The sequence below is a fragment of the Chionomys nivalis genome, chromosome 2 (assembly GCF_950005125.1).
Source record: "Chionomys nivalis chromosome 2, mChiNiv1.1, whole genome shotgun sequence".
Lineage (NCBI taxonomy): Eukaryota > Metazoa > Chordata > Mammalia > Rodentia > Cricetidae > Chionomys > Chionomys nivalis.
In genome coordinates this window covers 19,903,210-19,922,631 of record NC_080087.1, presented here as the reverse complement: position 1 = coordinate 19,922,631, position 19,422 = coordinate 19,903,210, and the positions used below count along the sequence as shown (strand labels likewise).

The 19,422-nt window shown below is 47.5% G+C and overlaps 1 protein-coding gene across 1 annotated transcript in view; it reads right to left on the bottom strand.

The window, feature by feature from the left end:
- Positions 1-1,764: 1,764 nt before the first annotated feature.
- The window catches only part of Zc3h12d (zinc finger CCCH-type containing 12D), a 35,296-nt gene continuing 17,638 nt past the window's right edge, over positions 1,765-19,422 (bottom strand). The window contains exons 3-6 of the mRNA XM_057762292.1: positions 17,612-17,751; positions 8,265-8,499; positions 4,419-4,525; positions 1,765-3,362 (exon numbers count right to left, since the gene is read on the bottom strand). Coding sequence (XP_057618275.1) covers positions 2,569-3,362; positions 4,419-4,525; positions 8,265-8,499; positions 17,612-17,751 — 1,276 coding nt within the window. The 3' untranslated portion in view covers positions 1,765-2,568. The remainder of the gene's footprint in view (positions 3,363-4,418; positions 4,526-8,264; positions 8,500-17,611; positions 17,752-19,422) is intronic.

Here is a 19,422-nt window from a genome sequence, read left to right as displayed (position 1 = left end):
AAGCTGGGATTCACTGTATTTAGAACAATGCCAAAAGCAGCAGCTTTCTTTTTTCTCCTACTCAACACTTAAATTCTGTGATTTGACCTCAAATCTCCCTCCAAATGGAGCCTCTAGGGAAAAGTGCAGCCTGGGCCTCTCCGTAGAGAGACATTGAAAACTCCCTCTGATTTTGGGCTTAGCAGGAAGAGTCAAGCACCGAGACTCTGTCGTGGATTTAGAATGGAGATCAGCGTCCAGCAAACTGGTGGGCAGCCTGTGGTCATGGGAACCGCCTGCCCCTCAACCGGAGAAGGCATCTGCTTGTGCGGTTCTAGCTACTTCTGGGGAAAAAATGGGCTCTGGCCCTCACATCTTCCCCCAAGGGAGGGAGAACACCAGATGGCAACTGCCAAAACTGGACATTATCCATGACTTCTCACTCATCCTGTTCAACCTGAATTAAAAAAAAAAAAGTGGAGGAGAGAGGAGCCGACCAGAGAAATAGATGTACAGTTGACAGCAGAGTCCAAGTGTGGCAAAGGAGTTTATTTCTGGAGCATGGTAACAGCTATGCAATTAGAGACGGTCCCTGTATGCTTCTCGCCTTTGTATTTGTGTCTCAAAGACATACTAAGACTTTGGAAATTTTCCAAATACTTGTGTTGGGGTTCCCCCCACTTTTTTCTCCCCTTGTACCTGTTTTAACCACAGTCAACCAAACAAAATAGCTTTACAGCCTACTAAAACTCAGAAGTTGTCCTCAGAGGAAGCAGGTAAATATTTCCAACTGAAAATTTGCAAGGCATTGATAAGCAGCAGGAAACAGGGCCCGGGAACTGAACAGCGGCTCTAACACTGGTGAGCCTGTCTTGTGGAAAGGAAACACACACACACACACACACACACACACGGAGAAAAAAGTCTAAATGACCTAGAAAGAGTAGACCCTCTTCAGGACAGGGGCCTCAAAAATCAAAAGTATACTTGAGAGCAGTGTCAGCTTTGAAAAGGGTGAGGAACAGAAGCCATGCTAAGAATGTGATTTTAATAGAGGGAGAACTTGCAGGAAACCACATGGCTGCTCTGGTACCAAGGAGCCACATTTACCATAAACCCCACAACAGCATTCTCCCTGAGGCATACCTTTGCTGTGCCAACAACAAGGCGACCTCTTTAAAAAGTGGCGATTCCCCAATGCACCAACCACATTGCAGGGACTCGGAAGCGTTGGCAGACAGATTCCATTGGCAGGCTCTTCCTAATCTCCCTGGCAAGCTGAAATAGCATGAACAACCTGGCAGGCTACCCTTGTAACCGGAATATGTGGGTGCTACCTAGAGATGCCAGAATCCCTAAGAACGCTGGGTCCATGCTCCGCATCACTGTCTCCTCTCATGTCCCCTGCAAATGGGTGAGTTTCTTCTCCCCCAAACCCAGAGCCAAAGATGTGTAGAAGACACAATCAAACAAAAGTTACGATAACCTCCACCAGAACCCAACTCCATGCCTCCCCTGCTGGAGGCTGTTGTGTTGCTGGAGTGGCAGGTGGACTGAAATCTTAATCCCGTAATGTGTGATTTACAAGTTTACTTTGTAAATTCACCACAAGGGAAGGCTGATTAAAAAACAAGCCAGGTGTGGTGGCACACACCTTTGATCCCAGCATTCAGGAGGCAGAGGCAGGTGAGTCTGATAGACAAAGCGAGTTCTAAGACAACCAGGGCTATGCAGAGAAACCCTATCTTGGGCTAATTCTTGAGCAAGGCGCTCTCTCTCTCTCTCTCTCTCTCTCTCTCTCTCTCTCTCTCTCTCTCTCTCTCTCTGTGTGTGTGTGTGTGTGTGTGTGTGTGTGTGTGTGTGTGTGTGTGTGTGTGTGTTTTGGGGGTGATGTTTGAGTGGTATGGTATTGCATATACAAAAGGCACAAAGGACTGGGGAGAAGACCCTTAGAATCAAGTACTGTTGGGACACTCACAACACCTCACGGCCCCACAGTAAAAATGTACAGAAGCCTGGGTTCCCTTATGAGTGAGCTTAGCAATGGTGGCATGAAAACCTCAGGCGTCAGCCCCTTCCTTCCCATGTCACCTGAATACATTTTTAAACATTATTTGATACTACAAAAGTCAAGATTGTCTACCAGTCTTTTTCAAATTTTCAACCATGACCCACATTCTCATGGTTTCCTAGAGTCTTAAACACACACACACACACACACACACACACACACTCATACATAGGCACATACACACGCTCTTACGCAACAAGAGTTTGGATCAAACTCAGCTTGATTACTTGGGCGTCCTTTTTGATTTGCGGTGATGGCCCACTGAAACATGTTGTGGTTGGCACTCAGAGCCAGACACGGATGTGTTCTGAACACATCAGAAATCGTCCTGTCCACTCAGCAGGCCCTGGGAGCAACACCGAGAGCCATCCCTATGGGTATCCACCACCGAGGATGAGAAGGAAGTCTCCTGCTGACAGGGTCCAAAAACAGTGACTTAGATCCAGGTTGGCAACCGTCTTGTATCCCACAATTCAAGTTGCCAGTCAAGACTCTTTGCATTGCTGTGAACCTGTCCCTTAAGGGTCCCCGAACCGCTCACCAGGCCCTTGGGATCTCAGTCCGAGGGTGAGCAGTGCCAGATCGGAGAGGACAGAATCCGAGGCCATCCCCCTGTCCTCTTGATCAGCTGGGAAGACATTGCAGAAAGCAGTGTGTGCTCCCCCACCATTGACTGCTGGCTGCGCTGACCCGGAAGGTTCTCTAAAGGTGTCCTCTCCCCAAGCGGAGTCAGCCCAGGCCGAGTGACTCAGATAAAGGTAGGAGCTGGGCAAGAGGGTCCATGGATCTTCCAGAGGTCTGCGCTGGGGAGGCAAATCACTGTGCATGTCCCTGGAAAGGCGTCTGTCTGGTGGTTGAACCTGAGGGCAGTTTGAGGACCCAGAATCACCCGAGGAGAGCGCACTGTTTGGAGTCCGGAGACATCGCAGACCCGGCGACCTTGGTATGGCAGCAATGCCTGCGCGAGTTGTCAAGGCCCAGGACGGGGGCATCCAGTCGGGCTCAAGCGTTCTGGACGCGACGCCGCCGCTAGTCGGGGTTTCGCTGAAGGTCAGCCGCGAGAGGCTCCGGCTCAGGGAGGTCAGGGTCGCGGGCTGCGGTGGCGGTAGGAGGCTGTGTGTACTGGGCTCCCGGAGAAGCGGCTGGGCTGCAGCGGGGCTGCTCCGGACGCTCAGTGGCCGCTGCTCCTCGGCGCCACCGCCCGGCCAAGCCCGCGTCTTGGCACGGAGTTCGTCGGCCACCGGCAGCTGCGCATGGTGTGGCCTCTCCGGGTGATAGAATCTGCACTTGACCCCATAGGTGCATTTCTTGCCTAGAAGTGGTACAGGGGTGGAGAGGGCGCGGGATGAGACCTGGGATGAGCAGAGGCTTCCAATACCTGGCCAAATACCCTTCCCCGGGTCGCTGACTCCACTGCCTTCCGCCTCGTGAAAAGACCACAGATTTGAAAGGTGACCCAGGTGGCAAGGGTTCTAGGATGGATAGGAGAGCGTACTCAGAGCTCCAGAACCCCCAAGGCCAGCAGAGTAAGTCTCCATCAAGGCACTTCCTCTAAGCAGAGTCTGAAGCCAAAAGAGTCTGGTCACCCTTAGCCTCCTCCGCCCCAGGGACGCTATGGAAAAGGCTGACCTTCGGGATGGAGCCCGCAGTAGGGGTGCTGATGGTACAAGATCATGCCTCCAGCAATGCCTGTTTTCACTAATAGCCACATCCAACCCTGCACTAACCATTGCCTTCTCTATATACACCTGTTCTTACCGGGGTGAACAAATGACCAAATAATTGACCATTTAAAACACAATACTTCACAGAGTGAACCTCGACACTCTGGGCCAGCCTGGACGGATAGTTACATTAATTCTAACAAGAAGTGATTTCAAATGTCACCCTTGTCTTAATGAACTTCTTTAAGCACAAAAGCCAGGAGCATTAAAATAACTTAACAAAGCAAGTTAATCAAAAAGCTAGGTAGACAGCTAGGATGAAACCCTTAACTCTGGATCGATAGCATGGACCAAGTTTGTGAGGCTGGAGGTGGAGGGGGCAGGTAGAGGGGGCAGGATGAAAACATTCACCAGGGATGCAGGGAAGGGCTGAGAACAAGAGCTGGGGCACGCACGGTCTGCCCCTCCCCCTGCAAGTGTGGCTCTGCATCCAGCCTTCATGGCTATCCGTTCATCCTTAGAGCTGTTGGTAAGCTACCATCCAGAAATGCTAGGCTTCTCACCAGGGGCGGGTAACTGGTTGAGGGTAGAGCTTGCTTGGGCAGGAACCGAAGTTGCTGTCCTCCGGGCTAGGGCTTCCCACTGTACCCTATGCAATCTGTACCAATTCCAAGACAAACACCCAATACCTGACAGCTACCCACCATAGGGACAGTGCTGCCAGGACGGCTCTGGGGGCTTTGGCTTCTTGCTTAGGAAATTGCTCAGGGTTGGTCCACGGCGGCCCAGGGGGTCATCAGGAGGCATGAACCTGAAAAATAATCGTAGAGGGGTCACTTCAAGAGCGAATGGGACTTACTTACCACTGAAACCTACGTGGGGGCTCAGGAGAGGAGGCCTTAGCCATCCAGAGAATACCAGATGGCGTGGACCATGTCCTCAAGAAGATTCACTTACCACAACCCTCCCTTCACACCAGCCCTCCCAGTGTGGTACTGGCCAGCAGGTTCAGAATCACCTCAGAGCTTGTTACATAAATGCAGTCTGAAGCTTTGCACTGTCTGGGTTAGGGAGAATTTGTGTGTGTGTGTGTGTGTGTGTGTGTGTGTGTGTGTGTGTGTGTGTGTTTCGGGTGCTATTTTTTAGGAATTTAAATATTAACAACTTCCTAGGTGTTCTGCTGGGACTCCCCACCCCTTCAGCCACACAAAAGCCTAACAAAGTTCATTCATTAACAGACAGCTCCCAGGAGGCTTGGGAACTGTGTAAACACCTTGGAGGCTTAGGTCTTGTGATGTTCATCTGAACTGTCAGTTTGATGAGAATAACCCGGGGGACAGCCCCTGGGCATGCCTATGAGAGTGTATCTCTATCAGGTTAAATGAGGTGGGAAGATGTACCCCTTGTGGGCAACGCCATTCCCTAAGCTGGGATCCTGGACTGTATAAAGAGAGGACAAGGTGGACTGAGGCTATGCAGTCACCGCTCTGCTTCTTGACTGCAGAAGCGATGTGACCAGCTGCCTCAGGTTCCTGCCGCTGTGACTTGCTCACTATGATGGATTGTAACCCAGAACCAGGAATCAAAATATGCCCGTAAGTTGTTCTTATCGGGGTATTTTATTAAAGCAACAGACCAAGAAACCCCTTCGCCTTACACCAGGCCTCTCAACTCTGGCATATGCAAATGAAGGGTCAATATTGACCACCTAAAACACCAGCAGGTAAGCCAAATGACTCCTGCACACAGCACCTCTGCCAGGCCCAGCCCCGCCCATTGCAAACTCTGGGTATGAAGGAAATTCTGAGCTTGGCCTCAGCTTCTGGGGTTGCCCTGCCTCTGCACACATGGTCCTCTGATACCCATCTGGCTCCTGCCTGCTCCTCCTCTCTGGCAAAGAGTCTCATCACAGAAGGGGATAGGTGTTCCAGATGTTTGGGGCAGAAAAAGAAATGCGGCAAAAGCTGAGCATTAGTCACTTATACCTGTAATCCCTCCCACTCTCGGGAAGGCTGAAGCAGGAGGATTGCAAGTTTGAGCCAACCTGAGTAACTTAGTGAGAACCTAACTCAGTAACATTTACAAAAGGGTCCCCAATGTGCCTTTGATAGGGTACTTGCCAAGTATACGCACAAAACCTTGGGTCCAGCACCACAAAAACAAAATGCTTCTGAAAGTAAGAAAGTAAGTAAATAAAAACCAAAAATCCTCCCATTTACTAAGATCCTATATTTCCTATCAATCCTTTTGTTCCTAGGAGCCCCTTTCCATTCGTACAAAAGCTCTAGGGGAGGGTTAAAGGGAGAAGGGCTGTCTTTGCCATCGCTATCGCCCACAAATTGAGCGAGTCCCACCCTGCAGAGAGCTGAGTGATCCCTGACCCAGTGCGGACTCCAGGGCTCAGCTCCAGCCACACAGCTGGCTTCTTCTCGGAGTTGGGATCTGGCCAAGAATCTGAGGAGCTGCCCACTGCAGTTATTAAAAGTTCTCAAAGGCATTACCTCCTCCCCCACCTCTCTCTTGGGAGCAAGAGCTGTGCCAAGAGGGCCCTGTGGACATGCCCAGGGCACTGAGGCCGGCGCCCTCACTCACAGGCAGTCAGGGCCTGACTTCTGACCCTCCACCCCCTTAGCAGAGGGCCAGGCATTAGAAGGACTTGGCCAGGGCCTCTGATTGTCACCAGGCCAGAGACAGCCATGACCTGTCAACCCACAGCGAGGATTTCTTGCTTGACAGATTCATCTAGACCAAAGCTGAGCAGAGGAAACCCATGAGATGGAAAAGACCGTGGGGGTTACTGCAAGGCGGTTGCAGAAGCATCTGTCCTGGGACTCAGAAGGGCATCACTTCTTGGGCTCAGGATCAGGTGGCAGTGCAGGGTGGGGGCGTGTCTGGACCTGTCCCCAGGAATAACTGCAACTCCTTATTGGATACAGTTTTCTGTAATCATCACACCACTTCAGCAGGGCCTCTGAGGAAACCACTGTGCATGGTCCAAAGCCTTAGCTCTTTCCCTGTGCTGCACCATCTCTTGGCCTTTGGGATCAGGCTCTGTCCTCTTCTGGGCCAGTATCGGCATAAAATGAAGGCAGACAGAAATTGTAATAATATATACAGCTTTAATTTAGCCAATAAGAGGCTGGAACTAATGGGGCGGGCAGTGTTTATAAGAATACAGTTTCTGTGTAATTATTTGGGGGCATAAGCTAGCCATGCGGGCGGCCGGGTGCCGGGGACGCAGCCCGTCGCTCCTAATACAACATGGGCTAGTGGACCTGGAGTGCCTCTTCTCTCCTCTCATCTGCTCTTCGCCTGGCCCATAGTCATGCATTCATTCCTTCACGGACTCCTCCACCCCCGTGTCAGTGGTAAGTGTGTGTCTCCCATGTGCCAAGCGTGCTGGGAACATGGCGACTCGGTGGGCAATCTGGGTCATTATGGAGTCAGAGGGTTTGTCTCAAACCACGTGCCAGAAGGCCAGTCAGAGGTCCCAGAGCAAAAGTTGATGGACTGTCGCCTAGGAGGGCTGGGGCTGTAGCCCAGACGGTAGAATCTACGTGTAGGATAGAAGTCCTGCATTGGTTCAATCCTCAGCATGGTATAAACTGGGCATGGTGCCCATGTCTGTAATTGTGATACTCGGAAGATGGAGGCAGGAGGACCGGAAGTTCAAGGTGATCCTTCACTACTGAGTTTGAAGCCAGCCTGGGAAGAAGAAGTGTCTCCATCAGTACTCTTTAAAGTTTATTTGTATTATTTTTAATCATGTGTAGGAATATATGTCTGCACGTAAGTCTATATATGCAAGTGTAGGTGCGTTTGGAAGCCAGGGGTACTGGGTTCCCTGGAGCCCGAGTTATAGACGGTTGTGAGCTGGCTGAGATGGGTGCTAAGAACCGAACTCTGGTCCCCTGGAAAAGCAACAAGTGTTCTTAACTCCTGAGTCATCTTCCCAGCCCCAGTCAGCATTTTTAAAAAGACAAAAACTTGAAAGGAAATACAAAATGTTGAAATCCCCTTCCATGATAGCTTTTTTCTACTTTCAATTTTTAATTGAATTTATTTTTATTTTATGTATATGGGTGTTCTCTCTCTCTCTCTCTCCGTGTGTGTGTGTGTGTGTGTGTGTGTGTGTGTGTGTGTGTGTGTGCCACATGTATGCCTGGTACCTATGGGATCCAAAAATGGGCATCAGATCCCCTAGAACTGCAGTTATGGTGTCTGTGAGCCACCACGTCCGTGCTGGGACTCAAACCTAGGTACTCTGCAAGAGCAGCAGTCCCCTTGACCACTGAGTTGTCTCTGCAGCCCCGCCTTTCATGATGACTATCTTATGGATTTTACTTGGACAGAAAATGGAGTTTGTGATGTGCTGAACACACGGGCCCAGCTGCTGGACAGCCTCGCAGGGAGTCTGTTCAATGGGCCGTGAAAACCAAAAGGTCGCAGGCAGAACTACTTTCAGGGAAACCAGTCACAGGATATGAGGGACAGAGATGGCCTCTGGCCTGAAGGGGCCTGATTTGGGCAAGCATGCTTCCATTCCTCACCTGTCGTTCACAAAGGAGAACATGAGCAGTCGCTGCTCGATGAACCATTTCCACTCTGGGTTTTCACTCTGCAGGTCCCGGTAGTTGTCGTTGGAGACAATGATGCCATCCTTCTCGTAGGCCACCTTCACAATGTAGCGGTCATCGTAGCACACGACTCGCTTGCCGTTGACCTTGCGGGACGGGGTGTACACCAACACAGCTTGCCGCTCCAGTTCTTCCAGCACGTGCTGCTCTGAGGCCACAGGTGGAGACTTGAGTCAGGGCTCTAATAGAAGGGCGCGCCTCCCAACCCAGGAACGCCCCCAAACCATCTGCCTCCGTACCGGCTGCAGACAATCAGACCTGGGCAGGTTTGAAGGGACTATTACCGTCTAGATAGTTTCTTCCTATAAAGTCTAGACTGGTCTTAACTTCGCAATCCTCCCACTTCTGCCTCCTGAGTGTTGGGATTATCGCCTGCACCACCAAGGCTCGTTAATGCCTATAATCCCGGCATTGGGAAGCAGAAGCAAAAGGACAAGGAGTGCGGGGTTACATGAGCCCCTGCCTCAAACAACACAGTTCGGCAAAAGTGCATAGTACACCTAAGCTACTTGGGATAAACAGCACGCGAACTAGGTGAACTTTGAGAATGAGGTGCGCCATGCCTGGAAAGTCCCTGCTGCCCATCCCAGTCCAAAAGCCTCACCTCACTTCCCCTTAAGATAATGTGTCATAAAACAGTGTTGACAGTCCCCCTTGCTTTTACTTTCACAAGTACACAGACGAGGATCATTTTCAGAGTGGCTCTGCCTCAGACTTTACCCAACGAACTGTCCCTACCCACACTCATTTGCCAGTTTCCTTGCCCGGTTACCGTATGGTGACATGGTCTGGCTGTGCCCAAGTTGGCTACTGTCACCAGGTGAGTCTCTGGCATGTACATCCAGGAAACCCCCTGGAGGGTAGCTCTCTAAAATATTCTTGGGCTTGCCAGGTATAACATGGTCCCTTACAAGGGTTTATTTTGCATTTATTTCTGGTTATTAAAGGAACTGAGCATCTTTGTCTATTTTTACTGCCCATTTACAGTTTTCGTCTATAAAAGGCTTATTTGTGGAGAGATGGCTCAGAGGTTAAGAGCCCTGGCTGCTCTTCCAGAGGTCCCTAGTTCAATTCCCAGCACCTGCATGGCAGCTCACAGCTGTCTTTAACACCAGTTCCAGAGGATCTGACACACTCACACAGACATACATATGTACATACTTTAAAATAAGCCTTTAAGAAAGGCTTAATTATGAAATAGCTCATCTTTCTGTAGATTCTTGTCCTTGCTTCATTCATTTGGAGATGAACCCCTTCAGCAGCAAAATGTAAGAGATAGGGCTGAGGATGTGACCGGTTTGGCCAAGTGTCTCCCTGTGATGCAGGAAGCCTGGGTTTCAACCCCATCACCCCATAAAATAGGCCTGCAATGCCCGCCCTTAGCCCTGGATGGAGAAGCAGGCAGGTCAGACGTTTAAGAAGGTAGACCCTGGCCGGGTGATGGTGGTGCACGCCTTTAATCCCAGCACTCGGGAGGCAGAGGCAGGCGGATCTCTGTGAGTTCGAGACCAGCCTGGTCTACAGAGCTAGTTCCAGGACAGGCTCCAAAGCCACAGAGAAACCCTGTCTCGAAAAACCAAAAAAAAAAAAAGAAGGTAGATCCTGCTACAGTCCAGACTCTTCCCTCTGTTCTCTCAGTCCTGTTTTTGTTTGTTTGCTTGTTTGGTTGGTTAGTTGGTGTGTTGAGTTTTGTTTTGTTTTGTTTTGTTTTGTTTTGATGCACTGCTATCTGCTTCTGAGCCAAAGCTCCCAACATGCGCAATTTTATTCATTTTTCTGCACAGGACTGACTGTCCCTTTGTGGTTTATTTTAAAATCCCAAGCCAAGTATGTTGGCACACACAGCACTTGGGAGGCTGAGGCAGGAGAATCGTCATGGTCTTAGGCTATAAAGTGAGCTCCTGGCTAGCTAGGGCCATATAGCAGGACTCTGTCATTATAGATTATATACAGAGGTCAGAGGACAACCCTTGAAGACAGAAATCAGAGAAAACCGTACTGACTCTACAGTGTGGAGGGAGTCGCAGCCCAGTAAATGCCTGGAAGGCCAAGCAGAGGTGGGAACAGCTCTCCCTGGAGGCAGCAAAATGTTCCAGGCAGAGGCAAAGAGCTATTGCTGGGCTTCTTCTCATCTCCCATCGCTGTCTCTGAGAAAAAGAGGAAGGCATGGCTAGCCGGGAGAACGGCCCCAAAGTGCTGTTCTCTGGGAAGAAAGCCCTCGTTGTCCTCCCGTTGGAGTGTGTGGGCCCAGCGGCCTTACTTCCTGTCTGCTTCAAGGAGACGTGGGAAGAAAACTGTGAATGAATGCCCGGGAAAAACCCTCGTTCTAGGAGAGAAACCCACGGCACTTAAATAGGCGTTTGTCTGATCAGACTGACTCTGGTGAGAGGCTCAGTGGATAAAGACGCTCGCAGCTAAGCCTGGCAATTCATGTAGCATGAGTGCACGTGTGTATACGCACACACACCAATATAAAAGTAAAATAAATAAATGTGCCTTTTAATCAGGCTTCCCAATGAACAAAAAGGGCTGACAAACACATCAACAGACTTTAGGGAAGAAAACCTAAGAGCAAGAGAGACTAAAATGAGCAAAGAGAACTGATCTCAGAAAAAAATAATAGAACTATGGAAAAAAAATAGAAATCAAGGTAACGCTTTAAAAAGTCTACATTAGCATAGAAATATCCAAGAGGATATGGCATCCGTAAGAATTGCAGTTTACTTAAAAAAAATAAAACAAATAAAAAGAGAAAGGGGACAAGAAGAAACTGGCAGCCTTGAATGGCATTTGAAACAAACTAAAGGACTGGGGAGGCGGAATGCTTGTCTAGCACACGGAGCCTGGGCTTAAGCAGCAACAACACTAAACCAAGCCTGATGCTGCACGTCTGTAATCCCAGCGCTGTGTTGGCAAGGTAGAAGGATCAAGGTTACTCTCAGCTACACTGGCATTCAAGGCCAGCCTGGACTGTATGAGGCGTGACTTTCTCTGTCTCTGTCTCTGTCTCTGTCTCTCTCTCTCTCTCTCTCACACACACACACACAGAGAGAGAGACAGAGACAGAGACAGAGAGACAGAGAGACAGAGAGAGAGACAGAGAGAGAGACAGAGGAATGGGGATAGATACATTTGGTTAAAATCAGAAAAGTCAAGCAACTCTTCCAAATGACCCAGGGGTAACCACCACTCCTGCTGTTGACTTGACTGGATTGATGCCGGTGAAGGTTTAGCACCCACCTCTGGTATAAGAAAGCAGAATAGAAATCAAGCAAGGGCTGGGGACATAGCTCTGTACTGGAGTACTGGCCTAGCATGTGCAGGCTCTGTGTTCAAGGCTCTGGACAGCAAAACAACAACAACAACAACTGTTTATCTCCCTCACAGCATCTGACTAGACTAATTATAGCTTAGAATATCAACTGTGTTAAGAACGAAAATGGGGCTGGAGTCATTTCACCCGGTCTCTCCAGAGTCACTCTCGGGAGCCCCCTCCCCCATTCCCTAGAGACTCTTCTCCTGGTGCAGACCCAGGGTCCCCTCAGGTCTTTCTCACTGAGCCTCTCAGCCTTCCCTCCCAGCTCCTCTCCACTCCTTTGTGTCAGTGACCAACACACAGAAACATTTTGTACCAGGGACCCCCGGTGGCACATGTGTCTGGAATGCAGGTGGGCAGTTTTCACTGTCCTTCCTGTCCTCCACGATGGTCTCTCCGGAATCACTACTGATTCTGCAGTCGCCTGAAGACAGGAGTCCCTCTTGCCGCACCTTCACTCCCTGGGAATTCCTCCTCTTGATGTGGGCCTCAGTGGCCCGGCTCTGACTTTTCAGTGGAGACTCTGAAAGCCAGAAAGACCTGGACAGATGTTCTGCAAACTCTATGAGGCCACAGATGGCATCCCAGACCACTATACTCAGCAAGATTATCCATCACGATTGACTAAGAAAGAAAAACATTTTAAGATTACATACAATTTTAAGCAATTTCTATCTACCAATCTAGATCTATAGAAGGCAATAGAAAAAAAAAAAAAAACTTCACTCAAAGAGAAGGTTGTCCATACCCAGGAAGATACAAGGAATAAATAATACCAAAAATGCTAATAAAAAGGAAGGAAACACACAATAACAACAACAAAATAAAAAGAACTAATAAGCATTGCTCATTGATACCTCTCAATACTAATGGGCTCAATTCACCAATACAAGCAGATTAGAAAAAACAAGATCCATATTTCTGCTATATCTGAGAAACATCAAGGATAGCCATTACCCCTGGGGAAAAGGGTGGGAAAAGGTATTCTAGGCAAATGAACCCAAGAAGCTAACTGGTGTAGTCATTTTAATATCTGACAAAATAAACTTCAAACCAAAAAATACCAGAATAGATAAGCAGGGTACTACATACTCATTAAAGGAAAAAAATCTACAAAGAGGAAATTGCTATTCTAAACATTTAGTCATTAAACACAGGGCTCCCAAGTTTATAAAAGAAACACTACTGCAGCTCCCATCACAGACTGACCCTCACAGTGATAGTGAGTAGATTCAAGACCCCACACTTGACAACAGACAGGCCATCCTGACAAAACTCAACTGTTAAATAGCATCACAAATAAATGAACCTAGCAGATATCTGCAGGACATTTCACCCGAACACTAAGGAATATATTTTCTTTTCAGCACTCATAAAACTTTCTCCAAAATTAATCATATACTAAAACACAAAGAAAGTCTCATCAGATACAAGAAAATTGAAATAACACCCTATATCTTATCTGACCACTACAGATTGAAACTGGACATCAAAAAAACAGAAACAGCAGAAAGTACACAAACTCATCGAAACTGAGCAACTTACTCCTGTGAAAACTGGGTCAAGACAGAAATTGAATGAAAATGAAAACACAGCCCACCCACAGGACACAATGAAAGCAGTTCTAAAAGGCAAGGTCATAGACTAAGTTCCTATGTAAACAAAACGAAAGAAGCTGGGCGGTGGTGGCGCACGCCTTTAATCCCAGCTCTCAGGAGGCAGAGGCAGGCAGATCTCTGTGAGTCTGAGGCCAGCCTGGTCTACAAGAGTTAGTTCCAGGACAGCTAGGACTGTTACTCAGAGGAAGCCTGTCTCGAAAGAAAGAAAGAAAGAAAGAAAGAAAGAAAGAAAGAAAGAAAGAAAGAAAGAAAGAAAGAAGGAAGGAAGGAAGGAAGGAAGGAAGGAAGGAAGGAAGGAAGGAAGGAAGGAAGGAAGGAAGGAAGGAAGGAAGGAAGGAAGGAAGGAAGGAAAAAACAAAAACCAACCAAACAAAAAAACCTGGAGATACCTCATATTAGTAACTTAGTGGCACACCTGAAAGCTCTAGAACAACCAGAAAAAAAATAATACACAAAAAGAGTAAATGACAAGAAATAAACCTGGGACTGAAATCAATGAAGTAGAAACAAACAACAAAAATACAAATAATCAATGAAACGGAGAGTTGATTCTTTGAGAAAATCAACCATAGTGACAAACCCTGAATCAAACTAACTAAAAGACACAGAGAGAAGACGCAAATTAATAAAGGTAGAGATGGAAGTGGAGACGTTGCACAGACACAAAAGAAATTCACGTAAGGATGTGCTTTAAAAATCTGTACTCCACCAGGCTGGAAAACCAGAGAGAAATGGATGAATTTCTTGGCATACATTGCCTATCAAAGGTAAATCAAGATCCAGCATGCAATTTAAACACAGCCACTAGTCAAGCGAATAGAAACAGTATTTTAAAGTCTCCAAACTTAAAATAACCCAGGGCCAGATGGACACAGCACAGAATTATTTCAGGCCTTCAAAGAATAATTAACATTAATACTCCTCAAATTATTCTGCAAAATAGAAACAGAATGGTCATTGCCTAATTGTTTCTACGAGACAAACTCAAAGCGTTTTCAATGAACTCAGGAATAAAACAAGGGTGCTCACTTTATCCATACCTATTCGGTATAGTATCTGAAGTCCTAGCTAGAGCAATAATTTTATGGAAGGGTTGCCCAATTTCCCCCCACCTCCAAAAGGGTTTCAACCTTTCGGTTGAAAACCACTGAACTGATGAATAGATAAAGAAAACGTGGTACATTTACTCAATAAAATATTATTCATCTGTTAAGAAAAATAAAATTATAAAATCTGCAAGTAAATGGGAAGAGCTAGAAAAAAAATCATCCTGTGTGAGGTAACCCAGACCCAGAAAGACAGATGGTCTGTGTTTTCTCTTATAGGTGGATGTTAGCTTTTAAGCTTTCGATATGCATGTTAGTAATCACCAAGGTTTGGTATCCAGCAAGGGGCTAGCAAGGAGAAGAGGACTAGCCAAGGAGGAGGAAGTAGGATATATTTTTATGAAGAGACAAAGGGGAAACTAGGAGGATTAAATATGTGGGGGACAGGAGAGAAGGGTAAAGGAGGAATATGGAGAGGAGCAGCTAAGACGAAAGGTCATTTGAAAAACCATAGGAAAACATACTGCTGAGAAGCTTCCTAAAATACACACATACATAAATGGAATCTAATTGGAGTCACCAAATAATAGCAATGCCCCAACTAGACATCTTATGCCTCCAAGTAAAATCCCCAGTGCCGGGAGTTTTTGTTTTTATTTTGTTGAGTCATTGGCCGAAGGGCCCCTTGGAAACCCCCAAACACCGAAGGCCATTGCCAAGGCTGTTGGTTACTCTCCATAAATTGATGGTGCCGCTCTCCTGCTGAAGATGCTCCTTATTTACGTCACCAAACAGGAGAAATCGGACTGGCGCCTAACCGGAAGCTTCTCCTCTACTGACTAGCATTCATGATACTAGAAGGTATTCTTTTGTTGTTGTTGTTTTGTTTTGTTTTGTTTGAGACAGAGTTTCTCTGTGTAGTCCTGGCTGTCCTGGAATTCGCTCTGTAGACCAGGCTGGCCTCAAACTCACCTCTGCCTCCCGGGTGTTGAGATTAAAGGTGTGCGCCACCACCGCCCGACCCTAGAAGGTATTCTTAATGTCCCCCAGCTACAAGCCTTACAACCTACAACAGTGACCTGCCTGTAAGTGGAAACAACAGAGGCACAACTTCACGGGAGTAGCCGGCCACTTTCTGATGGGATTTAAGGGCCACTCTGGGAGACACTGCCGAAGCGGAGAAGAAGCTCCAATTAGACAGGTCTGCTGCGCTCCTAGATCAGGTCACCACTCAGGTTGCACAAGAGGATCTTTTTGTTGCAGAAGATGGGAATTAACAGAGACCCTCGGCTGGACCAAGAGCGGAAAGTCAGACTTCAGAGCACTCAGTCCGAAGTGGGATGTCTTCGTCGAACTCCTCCCCAAGGCTCCGGGGTCTAGGCTGAAGACGTACAAAGATTCCAAGAGGAAAGCTATATATATCTTCCAGGAACAACAGGACCGGCGCCTGTATGAACCCATGGAGACTGTGGCAGCACACACAAGACCCACAGGTTCAAGCCAGATGCTACCTGTCCCAGGACTGAGACGGGGAAGTGGACACAGGCTCCCACCCCCAACCAGGAAGTTATCTGCCAATGAAAGCAGCAGGAAGAGGAAAATCAGTTTCTCCAACAGACACCTCAGGGCAAGACTCGCGTCCAGGAGTGGTTGACTAATGGCAAAATAAACACAATGGTATTTATGTGGACTTTTTGTTTAATTCTGTTTTGTTTGGGCCCTTTTTTATATTATTGGTATTTTGCTTGTTTGTTTTGATCTTCATTTTTGTATATTTGGGTTGCTGCTTCTTTTTTGGTCATTTTTTTTTCTCTTTGGTTTTTGTTTTTTCTTTCTTTTTGGGTTGGTTTTTTATTGTTTGCTTGTTTGTGGGTTTTGGGGGGTTTTATTTTTGTTTTTCAAGACAGGGTTTTTCTGTGTAACAGTCCTGGATGTCCTGGAACTCACTTTTTAAACCAGGCTGGCCTCAGATTTACAGAGATCCTCCTACCTCTGTCTCCTGAGTGCTGGGATTAAAGGCATGTGCCACCACCACCAGCTGTTTTGACTTTTTTTTGAAAGAGAGAAAGAATAGAAAGTTGGCTAGGTAGTGAGGCAGGGAGGATCTGGGAAGATTTGGGAGAGAAGAAAACATGATATTTCTAGTCAAAAAAAAAAAGAATCAGAAAAATGGCTCGTGATTAAGCACATGGGCTGTACTTACAGAGTACCACAGTGATGGAGGAAGGTCATTGGTTAAAAAATAAAGAAACTGCTTGGCCCTCATAGGTTAGAACATAGGTGGGTGGAGTAAACAGAACAGAATGCTGGGAGGAAGAGGAAGTGAGCTCAGACTTGATAGCTCTCCTCTCTGGGGCAGATGCGATGAAGCTCCGACCCAGGATGGACGTAGGCTAGAATCTTCCTGGTAAGCGCACCTTGGGGTGCTACACACATTATTAGAAATGGGCTAGTCCAGGTGAAAGAGTTAGCCCAGAAGAGGCTAGATATAATGGGCCAAGCAGTGTTTAAAAGAATACAGTTTGTGTGTTGTTATTTCGGGGCATAAGCTAGCCAGGCGACCAGGAGCTGGGGTGGCAGGAACACAGCCCACAGCTCCCACAACACCACAGTAAGTCATGGGTGCCTCAAAACCATTAGTATCTCCAGCTCGAGTAATTCAGCACCCTCCTCAGGCTTCTGAGGGCACACACACACACGCGCACACACACTGCATATATTATACATAAATAAAGCAAATTAAATAAGATTATGTCTGGGACTGTAACCTGGTAGTATTGTGCTTATCTAACATGGGCAAAACCTCTGGTTTGACCTCTAGCACTGAAAGAAAACAAAAACACTAAAAATAATTTCTGGGTCTCCATTTCCATTTCTTTAGATGAAGTTATTGAAGAGGTATTTGACAAACAGTAAATATTACCTGACAGAATGACTGTCTGTCTCCACGAGAGCCTATTAGGTGTGAAGTGTGGGTCCAATCTTCAGAGGGTTAAATGTTGTAAGACACAATTGTTTTACACTATAAATCACTCACAAGAAATGATAAGCCATGTGCTTGTCTATAAATGAGGAAGGAAGAGTTGCAGCTTGTATACTCTACAGGTTTTCCTCACATTTCTGCTCTGAGGAAGGGCTGGGAGCTAGAATGCTGGGTGTTCATAGTCAGGAAGTTTCAGGGCAGGGAGAAAGACCATTAACCAGGTAGTTAACCAACTACTGAACAGGTAGCTGATCACCACGGTGGCTGACACTACCACAGGACAGCGTGCGGCATACCTCTGATAGGGGTATCAGATCTTGATGGTTCTTTCCTCCAGGACGGGACAAAAACTTTGATGTAGGTGTGTCCTCTGTCCCTGAACCAATCCACAGCCAGACGAATTCCCCGGCAAGAGAAGGCTTCCTTATTTCCATGGCTACAATGGAAGACAAAGAAATCTGAGGAGAAACAAAAAGGAACTTTCTCTCGAAGCATTCTGGGTCACAGTTTAAAACTGAGAGGAAAATGGGCAAAGAGAATCTTAAACACGGTCCTTTCTTCCCACAGACCACAGCGGCAGGCAGCTTTTGAGGAGAACACAGAGGTTCTCTTCAAAACTCAAGCTCCTCTGGGTGGGAGTGGACAGATTTCAAAAGAAGCTATTAAGAGCCAACATCGAAGAAAAAAATAAAAAGAATTGTGAAATACAGGAGATCAGCCATCGGCAGAATTGTACCCCTTTGAGAGATGATGGCACCGGCTCCAGCAGGACTCCCAAGTCCAAGCAAGGGACCAGTGCTCCACAAATCCCACAGAAGACATCAATGCCGCAGAAAAAGAAGGGCTGTGTGAGACCTTGCTGCATCTTTTAGGCCTCTTAAAAATCATCATCCTAGCCAGGCACCCTGATAAACATCTTTAATCCCAGCACTTAGGAGGCAGAGGAAAGTAATCTCTGTGAGTTCTGGGTCAGCCTGAACTACACAATGACTTCCAGGTCAGCCAGGGATACACAGTGAGGCTCTGTCTCAAGAAAAAAAAAATTATCTTCCTCAAGTAGGGGATGATGGCATATTCCTTTAATTTTTGTATTTTGGAGGTATAAACAGGAGGATCAAAAGTCTAAGGTAGGTCATCCTTGGTTATACATTGAGGCTAGCCTGGACTACACAAGACCTTGCTATGGAAGAAAGGGTGTGGGGGTTTATCTTCCTGCATCTTAGGAGGGCTGAGAGATGTAGATATGAGAATATGGCGGACACCCGTGTGTGGCTCACAGAGCTCAGCTGACCCACAGAGAACGGTGAGTCGGGCAGGAGGCGCAAGACAAGAAGCTGTGGGGTCATCAAACAGGAGTCAGTGGTCAGGTGTGAGCTGCTGCGGCTGAGTAAGCGAGAACAGAAAGTGGATTTGGGGGACATTTAGAAGGTACCAGACCTCAGGAAGTGACTGAGAAGAAGGTATTAGCTCTTCCAGGTTCCTTGTGGGCCGTGCATGGACAGGAACTCTGGAAGGGCTCTGAGTGGAGCTAAAGAGCCATTCATAAGTTTGGCGTTGGATATAAGTTTTATGACTATAAAGTCAACATGTTAAGTGAATAACAAGGGGTCAGAGGGGAGGTCTGAGTAGTAAAGGTTGTAGGTCACCCTTGCTTAACCCAGAGTTGAAACCACAGCATGGACAGAATCGCTCAACGCCAGAGAGGAAGTTAGAGGTCGCAGTCGCTGGTTTTAGGCTGAGGGAGGGGGTCTCTTACAAAAGAGACAGAAGGGATCTCTCCAAGAGACAGGAAGACAAACAGTCAGGTATGCTGCTGTCTGGAAGCCAGGGAATGAGGCAGCTAAGTGCCCTCTGGGGGACTGGTGAAACCTACTGGCTTTGCTTGGGCTGGGTCAATCCGGGTCACTGATGCTGGAGACAGAGACAAGTGGACAGATCTGAGACAGTGTGAAGGCAAAATCAACAGGCTGAGCCATGGATGTGGCAGAGCCGGACCTCCAGATTAGGTCATTTTCTGCTCCCCACTTCTCCAGTCTGTTTTTCTTCAGCTGTGTAATCAACCACGCACCTTGCTGGATACCTCCAGTGAGTCTTTGCCGCAGCTATC